Source organism: Mesocricetus auratus, unplaced genomic scaffold (assembly GCF_017639785.1).
Source record: "Mesocricetus auratus isolate SY011 unplaced genomic scaffold, BCM_Maur_2.0 Super-Scaffold_100006, whole genome shotgun sequence".
NCBI classification, from domain to species: domain Eukaryota; kingdom Metazoa; phylum Chordata; class Mammalia; order Rodentia; family Cricetidae; genus Mesocricetus; species Mesocricetus auratus.
The window spans coordinates 10,035,322-10,061,744 of record NW_024429190.1 but is presented as its reverse complement, the minus strand read 5'-3'; the positions used below and the strand labels follow the sequence as shown (position 1 = coordinate 10,061,744).

The 26,423-nt window shown below is 56.2% G+C and overlaps 1 protein-coding gene across 13 annotated transcripts in view; it reads right to left on the bottom strand.

Annotated features, from left to right (window-relative positions):
• The window catches only part of Camk2b (calcium/calmodulin dependent protein kinase II beta), an 89,324-nt gene that overhangs the window by 19,366 nt on the left and 43,535 nt on the right, over window positions 1-26,423 (bottom strand). For all 13 annotated transcript variants that reach the window (XM_040746723.1, XM_040746724.1, XM_040746725.1 and 10 more), the window contains exons 3-8: window positions 19,792-19,851; window positions 11,223-11,277; window positions 8,198-8,263; window positions 2,806-2,878; window positions 216-318; window positions 62-145 (exon numbers count right to left, since the gene is read on the bottom strand). In XM_040746723.1, the coding sequence (XP_040602657.1) occupies window positions 62-145; window positions 216-318; window positions 2,806-2,878; window positions 8,198-8,263; window positions 11,223-11,277; window positions 19,792-19,851 (441 nt within the window). The remainder of the gene's footprint in view (window positions 1-61; window positions 146-215; window positions 319-2,805; window positions 2,879-8,197; window positions 8,264-11,222; window positions 11,278-19,791; window positions 19,852-26,423) is intronic.

Sequence of the window (26,423 nt, the reverse complement as noted above, 5' to 3'; positions counted from 1 at the left end):
CTGAGATACACAACCACACATTCATCATGCAACCCCACCAGCTCTCACACACAGGTCTTACCACATGCCCAGATGTCCACAGGTTTGCCATACGCCTCCTTCCGAAGGACCTCAGGAGACAGGTAGCCCGGCGTTCCCGCGAATCCTGTCAAAGGGGGAGGGACCGTGAAGGGCCTTGAGGAATTGCCAGCACCCCCGGCCCCCCCGACACTCACCGAACCACGCCTGCTGGTCTCCCTGCACCTCGATGGCCAGGCCGAAGTCCGCCAGCTTCACTGCAGCCCCCTTGCACTTGCTGGCCAGAAGCAGGTTCTCGGGCTACAGGGAGACAGCCGTCAGGACACAGTGCTCACACCGCGAGCAGTTGTGGGGGTCAGGGGACACAACAGAGGTGGCAGCAGTTTGTGGGACAGAGAGGCACAGCCCTGCCTCCCCACATGGGTGTCCTTGGGACCTATACCCTGTAGCCTGATTCCTTTTTGGGGACAAGGACGGCCATCCTAGCCATTCATAGGAAGCTGGCTCTCAGCTTGAACTTGGGTATCCCGCTTCCTAAAGTGGGAACGAAACCTGCAGGGCACCCTCACAAACAACCACAGCAGTTCCCACCGCTGGGCTACAGGACTGCCCTACTGATAGAGGGTCGGTCCCGCCCCTCTCGCTTCAGACATGGCGGAGAGTTCAGGGTTGGGGCAGTAGCCTTCACAGAGTGCGGAGGAGCACCCAGAGCTACAATGCCCAGGGCATCTTCCTGCCAGGCACAGCCCGCCTACCAAGCCCTACCCAGCTGCAGTCAGGACCACCACACTGGACAGATAGGCTGTCTGCATCCACAGGGGGGAAAAGCCTCCCTAGGGGAAACAGTCTTGCTTCAGCTGGAGGCACATTTGTCTCGTCCTGAAGAAGCGGCCAGAGAGGTTGTTGTCTTTGGGTTGTCGAGGGCCCGAGAGCCTCCCTGGCCTTCCTGTCCAACCTCCCATCACAGCAGAGTTCTGCATTAGCTCCCAAGGAGCAGGTCTCTGGGCAGCACCCAGAGCTCAGCATGATGCTCCCGGCTCCTGATCACGAGGGGGCTCTTCAGCCCTCAGATCCCCTTGGCAAACTCACAGGCACCCTCACCATTCCACAGTGGCACTCCACTCCTGAGATCATACTGCAGCTGGAACACTACTTTTTTTTTTTATCTGTCTCAGACTTTATGAGGCATAATGGCAGCTCTTGGAATCAAAGTGTGCCCGCCCTACACGGAAAGATGTGGGCTTCCTGAGTTGGGTGCTCTGGGCCTGCAGGCAGACCGGGGCTCTAGCTGTGAGTGCAAAGTAGCAAGCCCGAAGCTATAGCCGCCCTAGAGCTCTCTCCCAGCTGGTGATAGGCAGGGGTCATGCTCAGCCTCGCCCACTTTGATTTTGCCATTGTGAGCATGGCAGGGGCCCCAAGCCTCCCTCTGGGATCCCCAACCCTTTCCTACAAGAAGTGGGGAGAAGTCAAGCAAACAGGGCCCTAGAAAGTGCTAGAGAAGAGAGTCCGGGACCGTGGAGGGAGGCAGAAGTCGGCCCATGAAGGCTGGGTTGCTCCCTCACAGCCACCACTGGAGACAGCAGCTAACCATGCTCTCCCCTGCCTCGGGCGGCTATGCGGCATCAGCCCATTGCTGTGCCATCTGTGGGCCTGCCTCATCAAGACGGTGGCACTTCCCTCTGGGAGAGGAGGGACACTGTATGCTCTCCACCATGTTTGTCCATGGTTGGAGACCTGAGGGAACACATACGTCCTCTTCTATGCTTCAGCTTCAATGTTAATTCTCCAGGAACAGAGTGCATTTCAGGGGTCTTGTGCCAGTTAAGACAGAGCAGAGCCCTTAAGGAAGCAAGGCCACATGAAGAGATGCAGGGGAACATCTCAGGTCTGTTCTGTGTGATTCCCTCCCAGAACAGCTGTAAAGACTGGCCCCTGGCCCCTGGCCTAAGGAAGGAGCGACCACCCCAGTCAGCACTAATGCTCAGGGGAAGATTGGCCTTAAAGACATGCAGGCCAGGACTGGCATCTACACTGCCCCCAACAGGTGGACTCAGAAACAGGCTGAACCAGGCCTCGGGAAAGGAGCCGTTACAGGGAAGAAGGGTGAGGGGAAAGGCGGAGGCTTCTGGAAGTTTGTAGGCAATTATTTTCTTCTCATGAGGCAGGGTCTCACGTAGACTTGGCTGACCTCAAAGTTTCTATGTAGCCTAGGCTAGCCTTGAACTCCTGAGCCCCTCGCCTCAATCTCCAGGGCCCTGGAATTAAAGGATGAGCCACGATACCCAGCTACAATTTTTCTTTTAACAGAGTCTGGAGCCCATAGTCTATCTGTGGGCAGCAGAGAATTGGAAAGAGACCCGAGAGGAGTTGACCGAGCTTATTCTCATTACCTGTCCCCAGTCACCTGCGTCCCCACCCTCAAGAGAAGCATCTTGGTGGAAGACTAGAAAGTGGGAGTCTGAGAATACATCTGTTAACAGGATAGTTCTAGAAGACTGACAACTCCAGCGACAGAGGCACTGGGCTGGAAGGGTGCAGCTACATCTCATATATATATGCACACGCATGCATGCACACACCCAGGTACATGTGCACCAAGCCTCTGTGTTCAAGCATTTGCACGTGGTCCTGTACAGAGGCAGGCACGCATGCGCTCACAACCCTTCGTGCATGCATGCAGTTTGCACACACACTTTCCACGCCCCACCTCCCTCTTTCTCCACACCGCCTCTTACACAGCTTGTCGGTGTGGGTGACAGAAGCTCTCGCAGGGCAGTAGGAACTCACCTTGAGGTCTCTGTGGACGACCCCCATCTGGTGACAGTGGAGAACAGCCTCCAGGATCTGCTGAATGCAGTGACTGTAACAAACGGCAGGCCGGTCAGGGGAGGAGTAGCAACCGCAGGGATGGGAAGCAGGAGCACTGGGGAGCACTGCGGAGCACTGGGGTTCAATCCCCAGTCTGGGGAGCAAGGAAGGCGTAGGGAGTCATGGGGAGAGGAGATGCTGGACATAAGGGAGCCTTCCTCAGCCCCAAGGGCAGCCTCTAGTTCTTGCTTTACCTCTGAAGGGAAAGGCTCTGGTTTCCAGCTTACCCCTCTCAGGCTGAGATAGGCTAAACCTGGCCTAAGGCTGGGCAGAGACGCCAGCAGCAAGTGAGCACCGTGGGCAAGAGAGTGCAGCCCCTCGGGACAGGAAGGGTGGAGCCGGCAGGGGCACGGGTGCCACCGTGTGAGCCAGCAGGGGCACGGTGCCACCGTGTGTAGATGAGCCTGACGGCTCAGGAGCAGTGAGGATGCAACGCCGCGTGCTTCCCCATCTAACAGACGTGGCGCCTGGATGTCCATCGGACGGCCCAGCTCTACCCATGCTTCCGGAAGCCGTTGTACAGGGTGCCTCTCTAGCCAGGGGGCAGCGAGCACGGGAGCTCCTGTCCAAGCGCTCTTCTGGCTAGTGGTGTCTCTCAGTGTCTATCTCTGTTCCTGTCCACCCACACACCAGACTCAGGGCCACCAGCCCTATCTGTCCACCCACACACCAGACTCAGGGCCACCAGCCCTATGTACACGGAAGCCCTGCAGTCTGTGCTCAACCTCCTCCCCAACCCAGTAGCCCCCAAAACCAGGCATAAGTCCCATGTGACCCTGTCCTAGGGACATCGGGGTGACCAAAGGTTAGCTTTCTTGGCATATGGAGCCCGCCCTTCTCAATCAGCACCCCTACCCCCAAGTGGATATGTGGATATGTCTAGCACTGCACTTAAAATGACACTTAAATTTTTCTCCCCACAAAGTTCTCCCTTGACATCCTAGTGGATACAAACCATTTCTGTGGTGATGCATTATTAAAGCTTGCCTGAGGATTCAGAATGCAAAGTCAGCCATGAACTATGGAGGTCAGGCAGTGGTGATACACACCTTTAATCCCAGCAACCATAGAGCCAGGAGGTGGTGGTACACACCTTCAATCCCAGGACTCAGGACTAAGAGGTAGACGGATCTCTTAGTTCAAGGCCACACTGACTACACGAAATTGATCCAGTCCTAAAAGAAACAGCTCAAACAAAGGTGCCTTTAATCCCGGCACTAGGGAGGTGGAGATAGGCGTGATATGGCTGGGTGGAGAAAGGAATAAAAGACAGGAGACAGGAACTGAGAGCTTTTGCCTCTGAGGATTCATGGAGACAGGATTGCCATTTCAGCTGGGGAGAGGTAAGATCTACTGTCTTGGCTGCTTTGCTTCTCTGATCTTCTGCTTGAAGCTTGAACCCCAGTATCAGTCTCTGGGTTTTCTGTTGTGTTTTTTTTTTTTTTTTTTGGTTTTATGAGACAGGGTTTCTCTGTATTGTTTTGGAGGCTGTCTGTCCAGCCGGCCTCGAACTCACAGAGATGCGCCTGCCTCTGCCTCCCGAGTGCTGGGATTAAAGGCATGCGCCACCAACGCCCAGCTAGTCTCTGAGTTTTTATTTCTCATGTTACACATGTCCAATATTAGGAGGCAGCCCTCTGTAATTTTACTACCCCCCACCTGTTCTGGGGTCCTGAGACCCTCCTTCCCAGCCCCCTCCCAGGGTTCACCTTGGCCCATGTCCTGTTCCTGCTGTTTTTGAAGGGCTTTATGTCACCAGTAAGGAACTGCCATTTCTCACTGACATTCCACTCTTCCTGGTGCCAACCATTACTTATCCTTGCCCTCTTTCTGGTCCTCAAGAAGAGGCTAGCACTTGTCACCCAGGGTGTCTTTCAGTCCCATGCAGGTTAGGGGTCAGTTGTGTTCTCGGTAAGGCCTGTAGGACTGGGCACAGAAAGTGGTCAGAGCTCAGTCTTCCCATGGGACAAACGTGACACACACCAGAAGCAACAGTGGCACAGCTGTGAGTTCAAAATGCTTCCCCCAGCCTTGGTGAGCGCAGAGGGCTTCTCTGACTCTCCCAATGGCCAACGGCCTCTCAGAATATACACAATGGATAGCCAGGCCCTGTGATCCTATTTAGAGAAACCTGAGGTTTGCACAGCCCTGCTTGGCTGACCTCTCCTCTGCTTGGGATGTTCTTCCAAAGGATCAATTTATATTCACTAGAAGTGTCATCTTCCTAGATGCCACCAGCATGGACCCAGCCTGCCCCACATCCTGCAGAGAATGCTGAGGGCCAGAGCTAGCACCTTCCTCAGTGAGCTTCCTCCAGATCAGTCTCTTGAGAGACCATTTAAGTCCAGTCAAGTCTCTAAGCCAGGCCCTGTGGTCTTACCCTCCATGAAGGCATGGCCAGCATGCATGTTGCAATGCACACTGTCCTACCCTTCTGTCCCCTGAGGCAACCTTCCTGCTGGTTCTGAGAAAAGCACCAGAGATCTCTTTGGGTGCCCAGAGGCACTAGCCCATGCTGCTGGGCTCACGATCTTCCCTTTCTGGTAGCCTACTTCTCACACAGGTGGAGGCTCCTCCAGACTTCAGAGCCACCCTGCGAGGGTCCCTAGTACCCAGGAACAAGCTGGTCAGCAAGCCAAGTTTCTCCAGGAGAGCATGGTACCAGGCTGTGTGAGGGAAAGTGACAACACTATCCTGAAGGCAGGGAACCTGTGAATGCACATTCAGGGACCTCTCGTTAGGGACCCTTCCTCAGGCTGCTTTGGCCCGATTGTTACCTCCACTGCCAGGCAAAGCCAACACTCTTCTAATGTTTTGATCAATTCAGAAGTCACTCTGTGGCGGAAGCATCCTGGCCAGCATTCTGGCCACTGGCCAAGCTCTGGAGACAGTTCTCAGTCTGGGACCTAGTCAGCACCACAGTAGCTGGGCACACTGTCCTACACGGCACAGGCTACTGTGTCTGCTTTCTAAGTCTTGCAAGAATCATCTCTGTGTTTGCAACTTTGTTTTCCTTGTTTTGCAAAAAGACACAGCCACCTCTAAGTTTCCACTACACGCTCCAGAATGAAAGCCCCACAGCACTCTGAAAAGGAGCCACCGGCTTCCTTGGACAGAGCAGTTTCAGAAGAGCCACTCTTGTGTATTTTCCTGGGGGACGTTAGGAGTCTGCCAGGTGGCGGCGTCCATCTCCCCTGGGCCCTTTCTCTCAACCTGGCACAAGTTCTACTCTTCTCAGCGTTGGGGCTGTCGAGCAAGTGGGAGGTGGCCTCTTCGCGATTATTCCTCATGCGCTCTCCCCTCCTTTCAGGACCCAGGCTGCCCACTCCTCATAGCCTGTCTACTGAGCATGCTCCTTTCCTTAGATTCTCACGTTCCAGAGAGACAGTACTCCGTGAAGTGCTATGTGGTGAGACAGTCCCATGTCGTCCGGGCCAGGGCTAGGTCCAGGAACACTTAAATACCTGCAACACTCTCCACATGGGTTTCCCCGGGAGGCAGGAGGAATTGCTGTCCTCTGCGGAGACATGGGGGCGAGGGCATGGGGCACTTCCCTCTCCCAGCCTACAAGTTCCTATGACCTGAGCAGCCTAAGAACTTGGAAACTCTCAGCCACTCCGGCCTTGAGCCCTCCGGGACCCAAGCCCTCTGGGGGCAGCGGTTGTCTACCCTGTAGCAAGAGAGTTGGGGGTGAGGGGGTTCGGCTCTGTGCTTAGAGCCACCAGAGGGCGCTGTGGGCCCGTCGGAGACTGACGAGGTGGCCCGGTGGTGTGGCCTTGGAAGCACAGCAGGCCTGTGTGCTGGGGGTGAGCTCTGACCCCAATGGTAGAAGCAGCCCCCGAGTCAGAGGACAAAGCGTGCAGGGACCCCCGCCACACGGGGTCCTAGGGATGGAGTGGCCACAGGCCTGGAAGACATGGCTAAGGAGAGGAGGAGTGATAGACACCCCTGCGGGGACCTGGAAGGGCTGTGACGTCCCAGCTTACCGACATTTCTCACCCTGCACTTTAGGTCAGGGAAAGAGGCTCCCTTGTACCACCTGCTCCTCTTTAAGGAGAATACACAGGAAAGGTTTCCTTCCCGCCAGTCTACGGGACAGGCCTCTTCTAGTGTTTTTCCCGGGGGAGCCTTCAGAAGGACCCAGCACCCTTAGCTTCCTGAGACTGAGACCTGGGGCCACAGGCCTGTCCCACCCTGCCCTTCTGCGTGACTTGGCCTCTGCTGCCCGGCTCCATGGGGGAAGACCTAAGAGGCCACGAGGAGCCAGTGCCCTCGCGGCTTCCCACAGGGACTCAGGCCTGTGGTGAAAGGCAAGGGTCCCTGCTAGTGCAGAGCCAAGTCACAGAAAGATCCTGTAAAGACAGCATTCATTTTCCCAACTAGAGATGTAATGCATATTCACTAAAGACAAGCTTTAAAATGGACAAGATGAAACATTTAAAATCACCCATAACTCAACGGCTTGGGAAGGACCACTGCGGCCCCTTCTTTAAGTGTACATCTATCTCTGCGGCCAGGCAGAGGTGGGCAGGGCCCGCGGGCAGGGGTGGCCATCTGCACATAACCCTGAGACAAGACACAGTCTGGGTAGCATCTGATGTGGGCTCCGGGAACCCCCAGGAGCCACAACTGACACCCTTCATCCGGTCCCCAGCAGCCACGCCACAAACAGCCGCCCCTGGGTCACTGTCCTTCCTCACTGCCCTGGCAAAGATCGGCCTGGGGGTAAAGACTGTTTCCTCAGATACCCACGAGGAATCCCGGCCTGGACTCACCCACAGGGCTCAGCCCTCTGCCTGGCACCCTGGACAGGGCCCCTTGGCCAGTGCTAAGCTTTCAGTCTGCCCCGGGCTCCCTGCCGCCCTCTAGGAGGCGAGCAGGAGTCTAGGAGCTCGGAGAGGAGGGCGGCGGCGGCACCCGCACACTCTCGCTATGGTGAGTGACTGAGAGCACGCCACGGGTGGGCATGGATCCCCGGCCTGTCTTTCTTAGAAATCACGTGGACACGCTTGTCTGTGGGAGGCCAGTGGACCGCGGAGGGGGTGTCAAGGGCGGCTCCCCTGTGAGCCACCGCAAGAAGCGCGCCTCCCTAACGTCCGCCCGCCTGAGCCACACCTCTGTGCCAGCTACGGGCGCGCGCAGCCGCCCTCGCCCCTGACTTGCTCCGAGTTCCCAGCTGGCCACAGACCTGCGGACACTGCCACTCGGCTGACCTCTGCGGGCCATGGCACAGAAAGGGCGGGAGTGGGGCTGAGCGCGGAAAGAGCCGGAAGCCAGGGAAGGGGAGCGCGGTGTGGAGATCGGAACCCACCTGGCGTCAGCCTCGCTGTAGTACTCTCTTGCCACGATGTCTTCAAAGAGCTCCCCGCCAGTGACCCTACGAGGGAAGCACACGGTCATGGGCCCTGGAGACCCTCTTCATCCTGGTGCCTCCATCACGGTCGCCACCATCAGCACCATAAGGCCACTGCCACCACCGCCACTGCCGCTAGGGGCCGCCATCATGACGACCACTATTACACCACTGTCAATCATCACAGCCCTCACTGTCAATCATCAAGGCCCTCACTGTCAATCATCACTGTCAATCATCACAGCCCTCCACTGTCAATCATCACAGCCCTCACTGTCAATCATCACAGCTCTCACTGTCAATCATCACAGCCCTCACTGTCAATCATCACAGCCCTCACTGTCAATCATCACAGCCCTCACTGTCAATCATCACAGCTCTCACTGTCAATCATCACAGCCCTCACTGTCAATCATCACAGCCATCACTCTCAATCATTACTGCCATCACTGCCACCGCCCTCATACCACTACCAACATTGCCATCATTCTTCTCATATCATCTCTCATTTTATCACCACAGCCACCATGACCGCCACCATCATCGCCATCATCACCTCCACCTCACCATCACCACCACCACTGTCACCGCCACCATTTGTCATCGCTGCTCCATCTCTTGTCACCATCATTGCCATCATCGTCACCGTACCTTGTCACCATCACTCCTGATCACCATCACCTCTGTCCTGGCACACCGACACCTTATCAAGGGCACACCTGCTCACATCTGGTGACAGTCAGTACTTGCCCTCACAACCACCCCCTGAGAAAACTGAGTTCCTCAGATCTAAGTGGTCTCCCCACAGTTGGCAGCACAGGGGTTTGAGCCAGGGGTTTCTAGTGTTAGACCCAGCTTTGTGATTCTAATTCTAGATCCGGTTTTCTCCACGTCAATGCTCCCCTGTCCCGGGCCACATTTGAGGCCTCACACAGTGGTGAAAGGCTCCAGAGGATATAGTGCCTGGATCTAGCCTCCTGGTGGGCTGAGGGCCTGCCGTACTTGAGTTCCTGTCTCCACGAGACCACACACCCTCCTGTCCTTTGTCTCTGTCTGCAGCAAATGCCCACCTCAAAATGGAAAAAGCAGCACTGTGAGTGTAGTTTGCACACATGTGCAATAGGAGAGTGCAGGAGCAACCTAGGCAATAAGGCTGCTATCTTCAGCGCTGGGTGAGCGATTGTTTGAGTCTCAGCACAAAATGTTCCTGAACCCGGCTTTGCAAATTCAAATCTGGACAGAGAAGACACGTAAGGCCAGTGGGTCTTGGTGTGGAGCTATAGCTTGAATGATGCCCTTGGAGGTGCCAGATCTGTGCCAGGGCCAGGCCCCTGAGGTACCTCAAGTATTCCGGAAGTTGCATTTTGGCGTGTGTGCATCAGGGCCATCTCTTGGTTCGGAATCTCAGGGCAGGGAGTTGACACCACTGCTAGGAGTCTTGTCCTGTAGCTTCCATGCCAAGGCCTGGAGTGTGCCAGTCACCTCCCAGAACCTCCCAGAGCCTCCCAGAGCCTCCCAGAGCTCAAGCTGACGAAGCCTCAGGGCCTGCTGCAGAGCTACCAGACCTCCTCAGAACCCACAACCCTGGGGCTCTGGAGGTATGGGAGAAGGATATTTAGGTTTTCTGCCCAGACCCACCACCCTCAGTCTCTCCCTGCAGTTGCCTGCCTGGCATGTCTTGGGAGGTCTGAGGGATACACATGTTACATTCACAGGTACACAGGTACCCGCTCCCCCTTCTCTTTCCTTCACAGCTCCTGAAACGTCTGCAGCCATCTGTTGGCTGTCAGGGGCCTGAATGGGACCACACTCAGCCCGCAGGCCCGAGGAGAAGAGAGGGCCGTGAAAGAGGGCTTTGAGCACACAGTGGAAACAGTGAGCCTGTCCACCTCAGGCCACGGGACTGATGTCTCTGGGCACAGATCCCGCCAGACTGCAGCGGGGTTAGCTAGCTGACAATTCTAGGCAGGGTCTTGTGGGGCATAAAGAAATAACCAAACTCCATGAAGGGGCAGCCCGACTTCTTCACCAGAGGACCCTACAGGGGCAGAGGACACTAAGGCCTGCATGCCCCACAGCCTGGACACCTGTCGCCTGAGGGAGGAAGAGGGGAGAGGTGGACACCTCCTGTTCCCATTCAGCCTATTGCTCAAGGACAGCCAGAGGGCATGCGGTAACCATGGTAACAGCACCAGCTCCAGGCTGCCCTGGCTGTGCAGTCCGGAGGCCACCAGGGCAGGCCAAAGCCCCTGGGCCCCCACCCAGCCCAGGGTCCCGAAGCAGCCCTGATTCACGGACAGCTAAATATAGTGCTGCTTAGCAGGAGCTGTCAAGAGTAAGGGAGATGAGATCATCGCTTCTAAATCCGGCAGGAAGTGAGAGGCGGAGTTGGCCCCAAACGCCTTCTCACTTGGTTACTGCACACGCTGACATGCAAACACACTCACACGCACACGCGCACGCGCGCACACACACACACACCCAGCCCCTGTATCCCCAAACCACACGCAGGCTCACACTCATAAAGCAGACATCATGCATATACACCCATGGACCTTACACAGCCATCTCTGTACTTCCTGTCTCACAAGCTCAGGAACCATCTCACGTGTGTGCGTACATACATCCTTTCACTCATAAGTGTAAAACACGTGCTCGCGTCAGTTGGCTAGGCCCCAGCCTGGCGTGACAAGCCCCGAGGCCTCAGAGAGGAGGGAGGTGAGTGGGCACTGACTGGCCTCCCCTCCACTGCCCCCACCTTCCAGCTTTCTGCCTGGAGGGTGACCTCAGCATGTCAGACGTGAGGGTAAAACCCGTGCACAGCCAAGTCAGGGGTGGGTAAGCTGGATGTCTGGGGACGAGACAGCTCACTGCAGAGGTGTGCTCAGGGAGAGTCCTGATGAGGGGACGAACTGTTTCTGAATGTGTGGAGGGCCCCACGCTGGGAGTGACAGAGGTGAGGGTCCTTGGCTCTGGCACTTACAGATCGAAGACCAGGTAATGGAAGCCTTCTTCTGAGATGCTGTCGTGGAGACGCACTGCAGGGACAGAGAAGCCATGAGGAGCTGGAATCGGCCCAGAACAGTCCCTCACGCCCACCTCCACCCTGACTGGGTGCCCCCCAGCAGCAGTGGTGCAGGCCCGGGTGAGGCGGCTCCTCTCTGTGACCCACGGGCTCTCCCCAAGGAGGCTGGCTGGGACTTGGGGAGCTACCAGCTGGCTCCAGGTGCTGCAGGCCGAGCCTCAGAGAGAGCACCACAGAGCTCTAGGCAGCGCCTCGCCCTTCCACTGGCCCCGCTCTCCTCTCCTACTTCCAACCCTACCAGAGGGGAGCATGGGAAAGCCTTGCTGCAGAGTCCCTGACAGGAGCCACACCATTACAGGAGAGCATTCTGCAGGAAACAAACCCGTTATTCATTCTGGACCCCACGACTGCCCCTCAGCAGGCAGGGGCTGGGCTCGGAGGGTGGCAGCATTCAAAGGCTCAGGGGGCCTTCATTCTGGCCGTTTCCACACCACCCGTGACCCTGTACTCGGGCTCTCTCCTAGTCTCTGCCTGAGCTGTAAGGGAAGAGGAGCTGCTGAGCACTGAAGAAGGAGGGAGCTGTGGTGAGGCCTCAGCTTGGAGCACCAGGCAGTAAGGATTTCCTAGGAATGACTCACTTGGGGCCTTGCTCTCCACGTGCAGGCCTCCCCCTCCCCCCCCCCCCGGAACAGCATTGTACGCCAGGGCTGAGCCTCGCATGCATCGTTTCAATTAGTTTACCGCCACCCCTCAGAAAAGGGAGCTGCGGCAGAGGCTGACTAACCAACCAGCTGAGGGCGCCCAGCCCGCCAAAGGCGATGAGGGGCCGTGGGGCCGAGGGCTTGGCTCCAGCCCTGGCCCTTGTACTCCTGGGATCGCCAAGCCCTTGCTGTCTTCTGGCGCCCAAGACTGGGCCACGAGGCTGGAGGGTGAAGAGCGGCCACCTTCTCCAGGTCCCTTAGGGCTCCAGGACCTCAGGCAAAAACGGCCCACACGATTCCTGCTCCTGGCACCCTCCCGCACTGCCCTAGTTTCTAGCTGGCTGCCAGCGTTTTCCTTCTTGGCCCTGGTTCCCCATCCTGATAGTACCCGCATGCCTAGGAGCTCTGATATTGCCCTACTCCCCAGCGTGGTTCCAGAGCCTTAGCCCCGTGGGGCACTTCACCTCGTGTCTACCCTTGAGAGACACCAGGCCCCAGGCCCTCCACAGAACCAGAAAACAGAGGGGCTTGGGAGGGACCCCAGTCAACCGAGCCTCAGTCTGCAGCTCTGCAGAGTGGGAGGAAGCGGTGGGTGAACTTACACGAGGCAGGGGTGCCCCCTGAGCCACAGCCCTGTGTCTGTCACACCGGACCACTGAGACTCTGAGTCTGGGGCCGCTCCGGGACCTGAAGCCCATGGTAGTGGCCGCTGCCACAATAGACACAGGCCCTTACATTTCTTCCTTCATTTCCTGGCTCTAAGTTCAGCAGTAAAACTTCTCCCCCAGCCCCCTGGACACATACCCTTCTCAGCTCCCTGGGCCATCGGAGCCCCCCAGTGAGGACGGATATATTCTACTTGGCCCCTAGACCCTCTATTTCCAACTGGATCCCCACTCTGTCCAGGTTGACCTGTGTCTCCCTAAGTCAGGATGAGTCAGTCCCTGGTGCCTGCTGGTAGCCTCCTTCCAGAACCTGCCAGCAGAATCCATGAGGTTGAGCCAAAGCACATTCGCCTGGCTCCTTCCTAGTGGGGGTCCATGAGGGCGGCCTGTCTGAGATGCCCCAGCTGCCTCCACTCTGAGCAGAGAAGGCTCCCGGCAGTCACAAGAGCGCTTTCTTCCATTTATTCCCTGAGAATGCCGGTCTACAGAAGGTCCAGCTAGGGTCCTGGGAGGGGAGGTTTGAATAGGAATGGTCTCGGGGGTCCACAGGGAGTGGCACGATTAGGGGGTGTGGCCTCATTGGAGTAGGTGTGGCTTTGTTGGAGGAAGTGTGTCACTAAGGGGTGGGCTTAGAGGCCTGCTTCATGTGGATCCAGATGGAGAACTCTCTGCTCCTTCCCCTGCACCAGGCCGGCCTGCATGCCGCCATGCTGCCGCCACGATGATAGTGGACCAGCCCCAGTTAAATTAAATGTTTCCTTCATAAGAGTTGCAGAGGTCATGGTGTCTCTTCACAGCAGCAGAACCCTAGGGTCCCCAGGAAAGGCCTGTTGGGGACTGCCTGTCCTCAGCCACCTGCTTAGAGGCAGAAGAGGCTTGGCCAGACGACTCCCATGTCCTTTCTAGGATATAGGTCCCTCCCTCAGTCTGTGTGTGTGGAATTAAGGTAGTAGGTATGTGGACACCTTTTATTTCTTTAAACAGGTGCTTATTTTCATGGCTTTGAAGAAACCCTAACCAGTGTCCAATCTGTGAGATCACAGAAAAGGCTAAGGGGGAAGTGAATTGTGACAAAATCTATTTAAGAACAGAAAGTAAACGACACCGCTGGCTGGTATACAGAGATGGTGTGGGGAAGTCCACCACAGCTTCTTGCCAGGCCAGCCAGGAGAGTCTGGGTCAGATGGCCAGCGGCAAATCTCACAGAGCTCACACAGGCCTCAATCTCCCGGGGAGAGGAACGCAGAAACATGACCATGTCCTTTTGTCTGTTCTGCTGTGGGCGTCTGGGGACTCCTTTCCCTTCTGCTGAGCAGAGCTCAAGGGCCCAGACCCCCAAGTCCAGCTGGAGTTGTGGCTTCTGAGGGCAAAGAAGCCCCAGGCACCCAAACATTAGAGGACTTGGGGGTCCTCCTGACCTGCAGTGGCACCGGCCTCCACCTGCAAGCCAGGCTTGTGACGTCAATAGTGGGCTAGCTATGAGAAGTCCTGGCTGCAGCTCCTGTAACCCTGGGCTCCTTGTCCTCAGAGGGCTCCATCCTCTGGCTGCCCTTTGCCTGGCTCCTCAGTCCTGAAACTAGATGGGAAGGCCCTCTGCCTGCCAAGCCAGGCCCAGAAGACAGTGAGCTGGTTTGCAGAGGGTAAGCCCTCATCCAGGAAACGGGGCTCTGGACTCCTGGCTGGAACCATACCCAGTCACAGGTGTGCCAAGGCCCCGCCTTGTCTCTGTCACTATGCAAGGCAGTGGCTTTAGGACCTGTTGCTTCCCAGGCAGAACTGTCTTCCGCACTCGAGAGCTACGGACAACAGCCACGGTGCTGGCTCCCGTCTGCAGGTCAGCACGTGATGTCGTGATGTCGACACTGGGCCTAGCTACCTGCTGCAGCTCTTGCAAGAGACCCGAGGCAACCTGGGACCGCCTCTCCTGGCACGAGGCAGGCACTTATAAACATGCTGAATAATGAATTCTGGGACCTCCCTGGAGATGGCGCTGAGCTCAGGGGACACATCCAGGTGAGACACAGACATCCGTGTTCACGGATTAGTGTCACACAGATACCAACGTCACTGTCACAACCCAGTCTGGAAGCCTCCTCACCTGTCTTGGGCAACCACATGGGCTCCTCTGTTCATGCCACCTTTTTCCAGACAAGCCAGAGGAACCCCTTCCCCATGCCAGAACCCCCCATTAAGACCTGTGGATGTATCTCTGGTGGTTCTGCTTTGCAGCTCTCTTCCGAGCTTCCGACAGCCTTTCTGCTGAGGTGTCCAAGGACTGGGGTGACACCTGAATGAGCTGGGCTACTTCCCAGGAGGGGGTCCAGGAAAAGCTTGATGCTGTAAGTGACCCAATCAGACCTCCCCGTCTACCTCCATCTTCACAGCACTGCAAAGGTCAGGCCACGCCTAGGGTGCTGCGCCTTCCCAGGCCTCCCTTTGACTCTGAGGGAGACGGGGTCACTCTAGAGCAAGCACTTGGCCAAGCCCCTCGAGATGCTAGGGAGCTGGCCGCTGGGGGTCAATGCATTCGGGTTATGGCTGGAGGGGGCGGGGCCATGAGCCTCATTTAACAATGAGACAGCTCGGCAGGTAGGAACCAGGTCCATAACCTCAGGTGCTCATCATGGTGGCTGGGAAATGCATCCCAAGCTCTTCGGTGCGTTTCCTCTGTGGGAACTGCTGGCCCTGCCTGTGGACTTCAAACACAGTATGCAGAGATGTTTCCTCGGAGGGCTGCACGGGTTTGGAATGTGAGCAGCACTCTCTCGGGTGTTACTCAGGGGACTGACGGCAGGGACTCACACACCTGTGCACCCATCAGAGCTATTCACCTGGGGCTTCCAAGCACCGTCAAGAAACAAGGGCCAAACAAAGCGTGGGGCTGCTGTGCAATGAGTATTGTTCATTCTTCAAAGGGGAGAAATGCCAAATGCCAGCGGGGGGGGGGGGGGCACCACGCCTCTGACCCCGCACTCGGGAGGCAGAGGCAGGCGGATCTCTGAGTTCAAAGACAGCCTGGTCTACAGAGTGAGTTCCAGGACAGCAGGGGCTACACAGAGAAACCCTGTCTCAGAGATGGAGGCAGGCAGGAGAAGCAGCGAGGAGAGAAGGGGGAGGGGAGGGGAAGGGATGATGACCCTGGAGAACTCAGTAAAATAAGCCAGTCACGGAAGGGCGGGCCATTTCTATGAGGTTCTGAGAGTGGTCAGTCATAGACACAGAAGCAAAAACGTCAGGTGTCAGGTTCAGGGACAGGAGGAGGGGAATGGGAAGCTGACTAAGGAACGAGGTGATAGGTCTGGCTGTAGGTGGGGAAGAGGTGGGAGGAGGGGGCGGGGGAGGGGTGGGGGGCAGGGGGGACACTGCATTGCAGATGTAGCTAATGCTTCAGGGCTGTGCATCCACACAGGGACATTGCCATGCATTGCTTCCCCACAGTTTTTAAAGGTAATATGCCCCTCGTTTTCTCTCTGGGTGTCTCTCTCTCTGGAGTCGCACACTGGTCCCTGTTTCTCTGTTTTGTCTCTGCAGATTGTCTTTGGAAATGTCCCCCAAAGGCCCACATGTTGGAGTCTGGATTCCAGCACAGTGTTCTACTGAGAGATGGCTCCTTTAAGGGGTGGGGCCTAGTGTAAGGAAGTTAGGTCAGTGGGGACCTGTTCCGGAGGGTGGTCTCCATCTGCTCCGCCCTGTGTTCCTCTGCTGCCATGTGTGAGGTCAACAAGACTTCTCCAACATCTGCTTCTGCCACAGCCCCATGCAACCATGAACGGTTACTGCGTGCGCGTGCGCGTGTGTTCATGTTCACACATGTGGGGGCACACGCGTGTGTGTAGGTACATGTGGAGGCCAGAGATTGACACTCGGCATCTTCCTCAATTACTCTCAGCTTTAATATGACTCAGGGTCTCTCACTGGAACCCAGAGCTCATTGGTTCAGTCAGCCAGCTTGCTCTGGGCATCCCCTGTCCCCGCCTACTGAGCACTGGGGTCGCAGGAGAGCCACCATGCCTGCTTGGCATTTCCATGGGTGCTGCTATGACAGAGAAGCCCTTTACCCATTAAGCCACCTGTTCAGTCCCTGGACTGACATTTCTGTAACAATGACCTGAAACACCTTCTCTTTATAGGTTGGTTAGCTCAGGCATTTTGTCACAGCAATGGAAACTGACTAACAGTCTCTCCCTCTGTTACCCCTGGCTTTGGAGGAGCCTGCTGCCATGTCACAACGATGCTTATACCTAGCTCTGGGGAAATACAAGAGGAACTGAGATCGTAGTAGGAGCCATCTTGGAAATGAATCCTGAGGCTCCAGGCAAGCCCTTGGCAGACACAGCCCTGGCTGTGTCCACCATACGTAAGTGCCCTAGGCATTACCGGCACACTGGGCTTGCAGTCGGAGAAGAGCCGGAATGTTCCTGCTGCTGCTTTGAAACCCTTTTTAAAAAAAAAAAAGATTTATTTTATTTTATGAGTGTTTTGCCTGCATGTATCTGTGTATGCCAAGTGTGTACCTAGTATTCACAGAGGCCAGAAAAGGATGTTGGACTCCCTGGAACTGGAATTATAGGTGGTTGTGCACTGCCATGTGGGTGCTGGGAATCCAACCCGGTTCCTCTGCAGAGCAGCAAGTGCTCTTAAGAGCATCTCTCCAGGCCTGATGTGGAATTCTTAATAACTTTTGAACCAACGACACTTTTTGTCATGGGTTCCCTAGCTCTGTGGAGGCCCGTCACTAGACCAGCTGCTCTTGAGAGCAGAGGCTGGGGCAACCCAGCCTGGTCCGCCAAGACTTTGGGCACAGACAGGCGCCACACTTGTGAAACCACACTATGAAAGACAGGACACTTGTGCCCCTTTCCACCAGTAAGAAGTCTGCTTGGAGCGCGAGGGTGGCCCTTAGCTCAGGTCTCTGGAGAGGAGGGCTTTATAACAGATACTGCTTGCCCTAAGGGGGCACTTTGTTTTATATTGTTTCCCAAGTGAGGCATCTCAGCTCATGCCATCAGGCCCCTGGGAGAGTGGTAGGAGCTATTTCCATATCAGAGGGGAGACAGAGGTCTCTCCCCTCCTTAGTCGGCCACACACTGCTTCCCAGCTTACCCCCAACCCCGAACCACCTCCCTACCTGACCCCAGCACTTGCTCATGGTCTCAGGGTGGCCTGTGGACAGCTTTCTGTCTATAAGTGGGGCTGATGCTGGGAGGTAGTGACACACGCCTTAACTCCAGCACTCGGGAGGCAGAGGCAGGTGGATTTCTGTGAGTTCGAGGCCAGCCTGGTCTACAGAGTGAGTGCCAGGACAGCCAAGGCTACAGTGAGAAATGATGTCTCAAAAACAAAAAGAAGTGGGGCTGAGGTAGGGGACTAAGAGAAGGCTGTGGGTAGCCCTAGGAGTTCCCCTCACCTCCTCAGAGAGCCCCTGGATCTTCAGAGAGAGTTCCCCTGGAGCCCCACAGCTACAGGTCTATGTCCCAGAATGCCCTGGTTTGGGGTCCTAACCTGCCTGAAGTGAAGCTGCTGCAATGGCCTCTTCTCCGCAGTCCACACAGGAAGCTGGAGCCAAGCCACTGCTTGGAACCCATCCAGAACCACACTAGGCTTCCGGCCAGGCCAGGGAGATGTCTTACTGAAGAACTAAACAAAACAGCAACCTAAAACACACCTGGAGCCGGGCGGTGGTGGCGCACGCCTTTAATCCCAGCACTCGGGAGGCAGAGGCAGGCGGATCTCTGTGAGTTCGAGGCCAGCCTGGTCTACAAGAGCTAGTTCCAGGACAGCCTCCAAAGCCACAGAGAAGCCCTGTCTCGAAAAACCAAAAACACACCTGGGCCCCCACTCACCCAAATAAGGGTCCATGCAAACACAGGCAGAGTGAGTGTGGCTCTTGGCTGCTGCACAGTTAGGGGCAGGTAAGTAAGGACCTAGAGGTACTGATGGAGTTGGGACATCTTCCATGATCCCCGAGAAGAGATGCAGTGCCCAGTGGTGACAAGTAACAGGCTCTTGGCACTAAACTGTAGGCACCCAGTGGCCCAGTGACCCATGGTCACTGCTGAGATCCAGGCTCCTGGGCCTACCCAGACCTCAGAGTCGGCTCTCAAAGGCAGCCAGGCACCTGCGAGTCAAGAGCAGAAGGCTCTGTGCTGGGTGTGGTGGTGCACACCTTTAATCCCTGCACCTAAGAGGCAGAGGCAGGTAGACCTCTATGAGTTAAAGGACAGCCTGGTCTACACAGCAAGTTTAGGGCCAGCCAAGGTTACACAGCGAGTCACGTCTCGAAAAACAAAGAGGGTTAGGCTCAGAAACAAAGAGACCAGGATCAATCAGCTGGTGCCTGAGACCCAGAGGAGCCTCAGAAAGGAAGGCTGCATCTCTCCTTGCGACTCTTAGTGTAGTCCAGTGGCCAGCCAAGACTTCCAGCCCCTGGGAGCAGGACGGCAGCGGGAATCCCCTCACGCCCACAGCAGAGTAACCTCCCCTTTCTCTGTCAGCCCCTGGGCTGGGAAGAGATGTAGAAGCCACGTTCCCAGTCCAGCCATGGGGATCCCTTTAAAGTGAATCTTGGGTTGTGTCCTGGCAAAGCTGAACTTTGGAAGGTAGAGCCCAGGAATCCGCTGATAAATCCCAGTGCTTCTGAGGTTAGTCATCTGCATCTGCAGATGTGGGTAGTCACATCCAAGGTGTCTGCAGCTGCTCCCCAGCACGGGTAAGATCTGAGCTCCTGAACTCTTCCTCAGCTCCAGAGGCCCCGAGTTGGGAAGAACGGGCACTCTCGGGGGTATATGCATAGCAAGGCCTCACCATAGCCACGGAAGGGCCCAGGGGGGTCTGAGCGACTTGGGCACCACCGTGGTCCCTGCAGCTCCCTGAACATTTGTCTGGGCTTTAGAAGGGACTGACAGGCAGAGCAGCTGTGCTTCTGGAGACCAAGACTTGGCAGGGGACCCAGAATCCTGTGACTGTCCTGTCTTGGTTCCCATCTATGTGGGGTGCAGGCAAACGGGGCTGATAGACTTTTGTCAAATACCCACTTCCTCCTGCAGGGCCACTCAGCCCATGTGTGAGGAGGCTTGGACAGGTCAACGGCCCCAGGTTCTGGGTTCTAAACTCTCCACAGGCATTCTCAAAACCACCCACTCCACCGCCACCGGTGCTCACCAATGTTGGAATGCTTCAGCAGGCGGCAGATCCGAGCCTCTCTCTCCAGCTTCTGGTGATCTGGCAACAGAAAAGGTCAAGGTATTACCTCATTCCTCAGCAGCTGGGGACTCATGGCTGCTACATCAGGATAGGTCCCCAAGTGTGTGTAGCAGCTACTGAACAAGAGGCTACCCAGGGGATTTGACACAGAAGTCCACCCACTGCCTGGCTTCTGGGGCACCCACCTGGCTGGCTGCAAGGGAGAGGAAAGGTGTGGGTATCTAGGGCCATAAAGACTGGTACCTGGGACAGAGACAAACATAGGAGGCAGTGAGTAGCATAACTCTGGCTGAGACTGTTTCCAGCACCGGAAAGAACAGTTATTCTGTTAGTGGCACAATGACTTAATCCTTCGCTTACTGTTCTAACTCCACTTCTAGCTGGGTGCGGGGTCTGCGGAACAATGTGTCTGCCAGGTGGCAGCAAGTGTGTGTCCTCAGAGGCTAGAGCCCCCTGCTTCTCCTCTCCCCACCAGGCATAGCTCTGGCTCTGAGACAAGCGGCCACAGGACATCTGGACCACCTGTCCTCAGAATGATTGACAGGTGGCTCCTTGCTGAATCCCCACTCCTCAAGCAGGGCCGCCATTCAGACTGTTCCTCCACCAGTCCTTCCCCGAGGCAACCTACTAGCCAGAGTTTTACATTCCAAACAAAGGTGTCAGGAAGCTTTTAAAAGCTGGAGCGATGGCTTAGTGGTTAAGAGCACTGACTACCCTTCCAGGGGACCTGGGTTCAAGTCTCAGCACCCACATGGCAGCTCACAATCTATAACTCTAATAACAGGAGACACCATACTCTCTTTTGGCCTTTGAGGGCACCACAAAGGCATGTACACAGACATATCTGCAAAACACTCATGCCCACAAGATAATAATAAAATGAAATCTAAAAAACAAAAACTGATCGAAACAGCAACAGTAAAACCCCAAAAAGCTCCCTGTCCAGAAGGGAGGGTTACACCTGGCCACAGCCACAGCATCAGAGTGGAAGGAAACAGCTCGAAGCTCTCACTCTAGCTCATGCACACCCTATCTTGCCAACTAGTGCTGCTGCTCTGCTGTGTGTGTGTGTGCACATATGTGTGAGTGTGTGTGAGAGAGTGTGTGCATGTGTGTGTGCATGTGTGTGTCTGTGTGAGTGTGTGGTGTGTGGGTGTGTGTCTGTGTGCGCACCCATGCCTGCATGTGTGAGTGTGTGCCTGTCTGTGTGTGCATGTGTGTGTGTCTGTGTGTGTGAGAGTGTGTCTGTGTGTGTGTCTGTGAGTGTGTGTGCCTTTGTGTGAGAGTGTGTGGTGTGTGTGTCTGTGTGTGCACGCACGTGTCTGTGTGTGTATGTGTGTGAAAGTGTGTGGTGTGTCTGTGTGTGCCGTGTGTGTATGTGTGTGTGTACGCGCATATGTATATGTGTGTGCGCGCGTGTGTCTTTGTGTGAGTGTGTGTGTGTGTGTGTGTATGTGTGTGTGTGTGTAGGGAAAAGGCAGGCTTTTCAGCACTAGCACTAAGGATAGCGGCTGCTTCTCTGCCAAGACTGAGAGGGGTGGATGGGGAGGGGGTGGAGCTGGCATTTCAAACCCCTGCCTCTTGCTGAGTGCTGAGCCCCTCCCAGAATGTGGAGCCCATAATGGATATGCCAATCCAAACCTCAGAGGGGTGCCTTCCTCACAATGGGAACTCTAAGACCAACAGAAAAGGAAGCCTGCAGGCACCCATTTTAAAAAGGCTGTTTAGGAGGTATGCAAGCTAATCTTCGTGTCTCAGGCCCGGCTGAGTCTTCTCTGTGGCCAGATGCCTGAAGTGTTCAGTGCGGTCTAGAATGCTGTGGAAACAGGACAACTGGAACCCACCCACCCGGGAGGTTTTCCTTCCTCCCCAGGCTCAGGCCTCACCCCAGTGTCAGCAGGAGCCCTAGCCTCCCCACTCCTTCAAGATGCCATCCACCCAGCAAGCAGTGGGCCCCTCGTACAAAATGTACTCAAGGCCCCTGTGGAGCGCCAGCTCAAGAGAGTGGGGGACCAGGTCAGGTGCCAGGGAGCAGCCTCTCTCTGTCTCTCTCTCTCTCTCTGTCTCTCTGTCTCTCTCTCCTCTCTCTCCATCTCTTCTCCCTCCCCCCTCTCTGATGGGAAGCCCAGAGATGGAGCTCCTGGGTCCCATTGCCTGTTAGGAGCTCAAACAGGAGATGAGAATTTGCACCCCAAACAAGAAAAGGGCGCATAGCTGTATATAAGCTGGCTCATTTACTTTGGCAGTGACACACATACATCACACACCTGCTAACCCAGGGGGCTGGTTAGGGAAGCTCAGGAGAAAGATGTGCTATTTATTCTCCTGCCAGAGGAACACCCCTCAGCTAGAATACAACATTCATCCACACTCCCATAAAAGTACTTATCAGAAAATAACAAAACAAAAAATACCCAACACGATTTTACTCAAATTTTTTACTAAAGTGGAGCCTGCAATTATCCACCCGCCTGCCTGAATTCTAATGATAGTGCAGTGTCCTGAGATGCCACCCTCGGGAATGCCGAGGCCTGGAAGCTTTTTCTAGGTGATTCTGCTATGATCTCAGTGTGCAAGTCTGACTTGCTAGGTTGTCTACTCAGTCAGATACAAACCTCAGGTGTCCCTGAGCTCAGCAGCATGTGCGGGGACCCAGGGCTGGGCACCAGCAAGGCCCAGGCCACCAAGGGACCTGGGAGAAGAAGACTCTACAGAGCATGCACACCCATGGCGAGTGACTCACAGCAGGGGAGGCAGCCCCCATCCCCCACAGCCCCAGAGCAGGTGACCCAGTTCAGCCTCAAAGCCAAGGCCTTTTCTCCAGGCTCCGGGGCTGTGACAAATCCCTGGCCTGCATCCGCCACGGCTTCCACACACTGAAGAATCTGTGTCCTCTGTGAATGCTGTCACAGAGGCACAAGCAAAGCAGCCAGGGGCTCAGGACAAGGCTTCCCCATGGCCCCATGAAAACCACCGGAAGACCCCAGACAGTCTGCAACCCACTTGCAGAAACCGGGCCAATGCAAACCTCCTGTGCCCTGGGGTAGGACAGTATATCACTTAGGGCTCAAGCTGTCTTTCCGATCCAGGGACTGTTTGCTCTACAGCTTTCGGGAGCTGATGTGAACCTCTCAGGGTTCAGGGAGCAGGATGGAACTATTCTATGCTGCCACTATACAAGTGACAGGACTAGTACTCATCACCTTAAAGATGACAGAGGCAGGGCCTGCGCCCCAGGTGCTGGCAGCCAGGCCACAGCATGTGACACGTCCTTCCGAAGTGCCTGCCACATGACAGGCACCATCTGTGAGCTTTACAGGTGACAACCTGTTTAATTCCAAAAATGCCCAAGAGGCAGCAGTAGCAAGCTGGTGGCTGGGAACAGGAGGGACAGCCCACTTTGGAGCCCAAAGACACTCAGGGTGTGGCTGCAGCACCTGGAAGCCAGGGCCGCAGGCCCAAAGAACAAGCTGGTGGCTGGGAACAGGAGGGACAGCCCACTTTGGAGCCCAAAGACACTCAGGGTGTGGCTGCAGCACCTGGAAGCCAGGGCAGCAGGCCCAAAGAACAAGCTGAAGTGACATTTGTAGTCAATCTCGGCAAGTGACTCTCCCTTCCTCTCCCTTTCTCTAGAGGAAAAAAGGCAGAGCTCCTCTGCCTACTCACACCGGCCCCTCCCCCAACTCTCCACCCCGTGCCCCCCACCTGCTCCCTGGCAGAGGCGACTCACAGCAGGAGGGCTGGGGTGGCAAGCAAGAGGAGCCACCAAGCAGGGGACAGGAGGGGCGTGGGTGGCACCAGCCCTGCCAGCTGCAGGCTGTCATGGGAGGACACTGGGTGGGATGGAGGAGGGGCAGGGAGAGGAGATGCCAGGCCTATTACACAGGCGGCTCCTTCGCTCACTCCCATCTGTGCCCTGGGTCTCTGCAGTTCTGGGAACCGGAGCCCATGAGTCCCTCATGCGGCTTAGGATGGCACTCCTGTGCTGGGTCTCATTTGGATGGTGGCAGCAATGTCAGCGTCTGGTCCCAAAGGATTGTACTGGGCTGAGCATAAAACTGTGTGGAGGGATCTACACCCATGCCTGGTGCGGGGCAGGTGGGGGGGGTCTCCCCATAAGTGGCACCTCACCTCAGGGAGGCTGCCAGTGATGCCTGGAGAGCCTCAGCATTCCCTAGGGACACTCAGGACCTGTGAGGGACCCTCAGAAATATGCAGCCCAAGTGGGAAGGGCCCGGGGACATGGACCCTGCCAGTGGGGGGCAGCAGTGGGTCCCTGCTGTACTGTCCTTGCTCAGATACATGAGAGGCTGGGAAAGGGCTGGCCTTGGCTTCCTGGGCTCTGTTCCTCCAGGCTAAGTCAGCTGCCACGAGCGTGAGCATCAACTGACTGGGGTGGACGGCATCCTGCCTGTGCTGCCTCGGGCGGCTGTAGGGACACTGGATAAGGGATAGCCGGAGGTTTCTGATGGCCAGGGCATGTCACTGGATTCTGGCCCTCCCCAGTGGGCACCAATGGGATACAGACTACCAATAAGGCTTGGGCTGAGTGCCCAGGAAACTGCAGCTACTTACAAGGCCCACTGAGGGGGCTCAGTATCTCTCCACTCCTAGGGCAGCAAAGATGCCATATCCACCATTGCTGGTCCTGTTCAAAAGCAACAAAGGCCACAGCAGAGAAAGGCTCTCCCTCCAGCCTGACTCTAACTCGAATCCACTTAGGGAACTGGGCCCATGCCCCGTCAATGCCCCAGACCGCAGCGGGGTCGAGGGCCTGCTCCCATGCCTTCAGTGTGTGGGAGGACCTAGCCCGAGGTCACTGGCTAGCCAGAGGATTTGCTTCCCTCCTCATCTCTCTCAGCCACGCACTTCCAGGACAGCCTGGGGGCTCGTCTTCTGAAGTCCTGGGCGGCTCAGAGCAGTCATTTCATATGTCGCCTGGGTACACTGGCCCAGCTTGGACTGGTAACATCATACTTCAACCCCCAAGTCACATGCAGCTGGGAGTTTAGCATCCGGGTTCCACACTCCCGAGGGTCAGCACACTCAGGAACCCAGTTACCAATTCTTGGGGACATCCTGGACCTTTACATGGAGTGGCTTTGATGCCGTGCTGGTTAGCTTCATCAGTACCCTCAAGACCCTGGATACCAGAAAGGCAGCAAAAGTAAGCTCAAATCTAAGAAGGGTCAGTAGGGAGGCCTTGATGCTCCAACGCTGCATTTGTTCAAGGATGGGGAACCGAAACTGGATGGGGAGTGGTTTCTGAAGAAAGTGTCACCTAGATGAAGGCCCCGGGAAGAGCTTTGCTCATGTTCCCTGGCTAGTTCACATGGAGATAAACCAGCCCAGGCTCTCCCGGCCAGCCCAGGCTTTGCGGGCCACAGTGGGGCCTGCCTACCCTGTCTGGGGGCGTAGCTGGTGCAGAGGCTGAAAGTGAAGCATGGACTGAGACTATAACTATCCCGTATGGAAGACAAATGAGCCCCGCGCAGCCCCGCAGCAGTGGCCCTGTCTGCAGAACAGTGGCATTGGCAGGTCTGGGAAAGTCCCCTGTTCTCCAAGGGCATCAGGCGAGTTAGCAGGCACCTGACAGGCGGAGGTGATGGTAAGAAGATGGGCAGCAGAGGAGACCAGAGACAGCAAGGAGTTCCCACCAGGCTCACACTCGAGGCTAAAGGACGGCGGGTCAGAGAAGTGGAAAGAGATGGCTCTCACAGGCTTCCTGTACATGTTTTGTTTTAAGAAAGCATCAAGGCAACCAGCAATTAACCCAACTGCCTCAGCCAGCAGCCACCATGAGGAGACATCTGTGTACATGTCCTGCAGCTGCCTGCCAACCCACTGGCTTCCAGAAAGGGAGTGGGGCTCTCAGGGGACCCCGGCCACCTGTTCTCCCTTGGAATCGACACCCACACCGGAGTCATGCCTCTGAAGTATTTCCCAATTAGTCAGGGGTGGCTGGCGTTCTGGGGTCTGGGCATGTGGGCTACAGTGTAGCCACTAGGGGATGCACGGCAGGGACACTGTCTTCCTTGTGGTTCCAGCTGATGTCCCGCTCCCAGGGCCCTCCTGAGAAGTGAGAACCTCCCCTCTGCATGTGGGTGCATCTCAGCTTCGCCGTAGAGATGCAGCCTGGCATTGCTCTCTCACTGCCGAGCTGGCGTGTGAAGCAAGGTTGTGGGGTGAAGCCTAAGATTGAGGTCAGTCAGTGCTGTGTGCTGCTGTAACATCAAGAGAAACTAGGGAGTCTTCACGCACTGAGTCCCCCTGACTCAGTCTCTGGGGGAAGGACAACCACATCCCTCCTCCCAGGACAGGGCACAGCTCTGGTTCATCCTTGCAAGCCACAGAATTATGCAAGCATCCTCCCATGGATACCTGGGTCACCCCTCCTGGATATCACACAGCCTGCCTCCTCCAGCCCTGCTGATTCACCGTGTTCCCAGAGCAGCCTGGGGCCCCGCGAGCCGCCAGCTCTTCTCTGGTCTCCGAGCTGCACATCACTGCAGCTTACACTGCATTTCATCTGACCGGTGTCAGCGGGGGCGCTGGTCATGCCCATTGCCGTGGGACAGGACTCCCACATC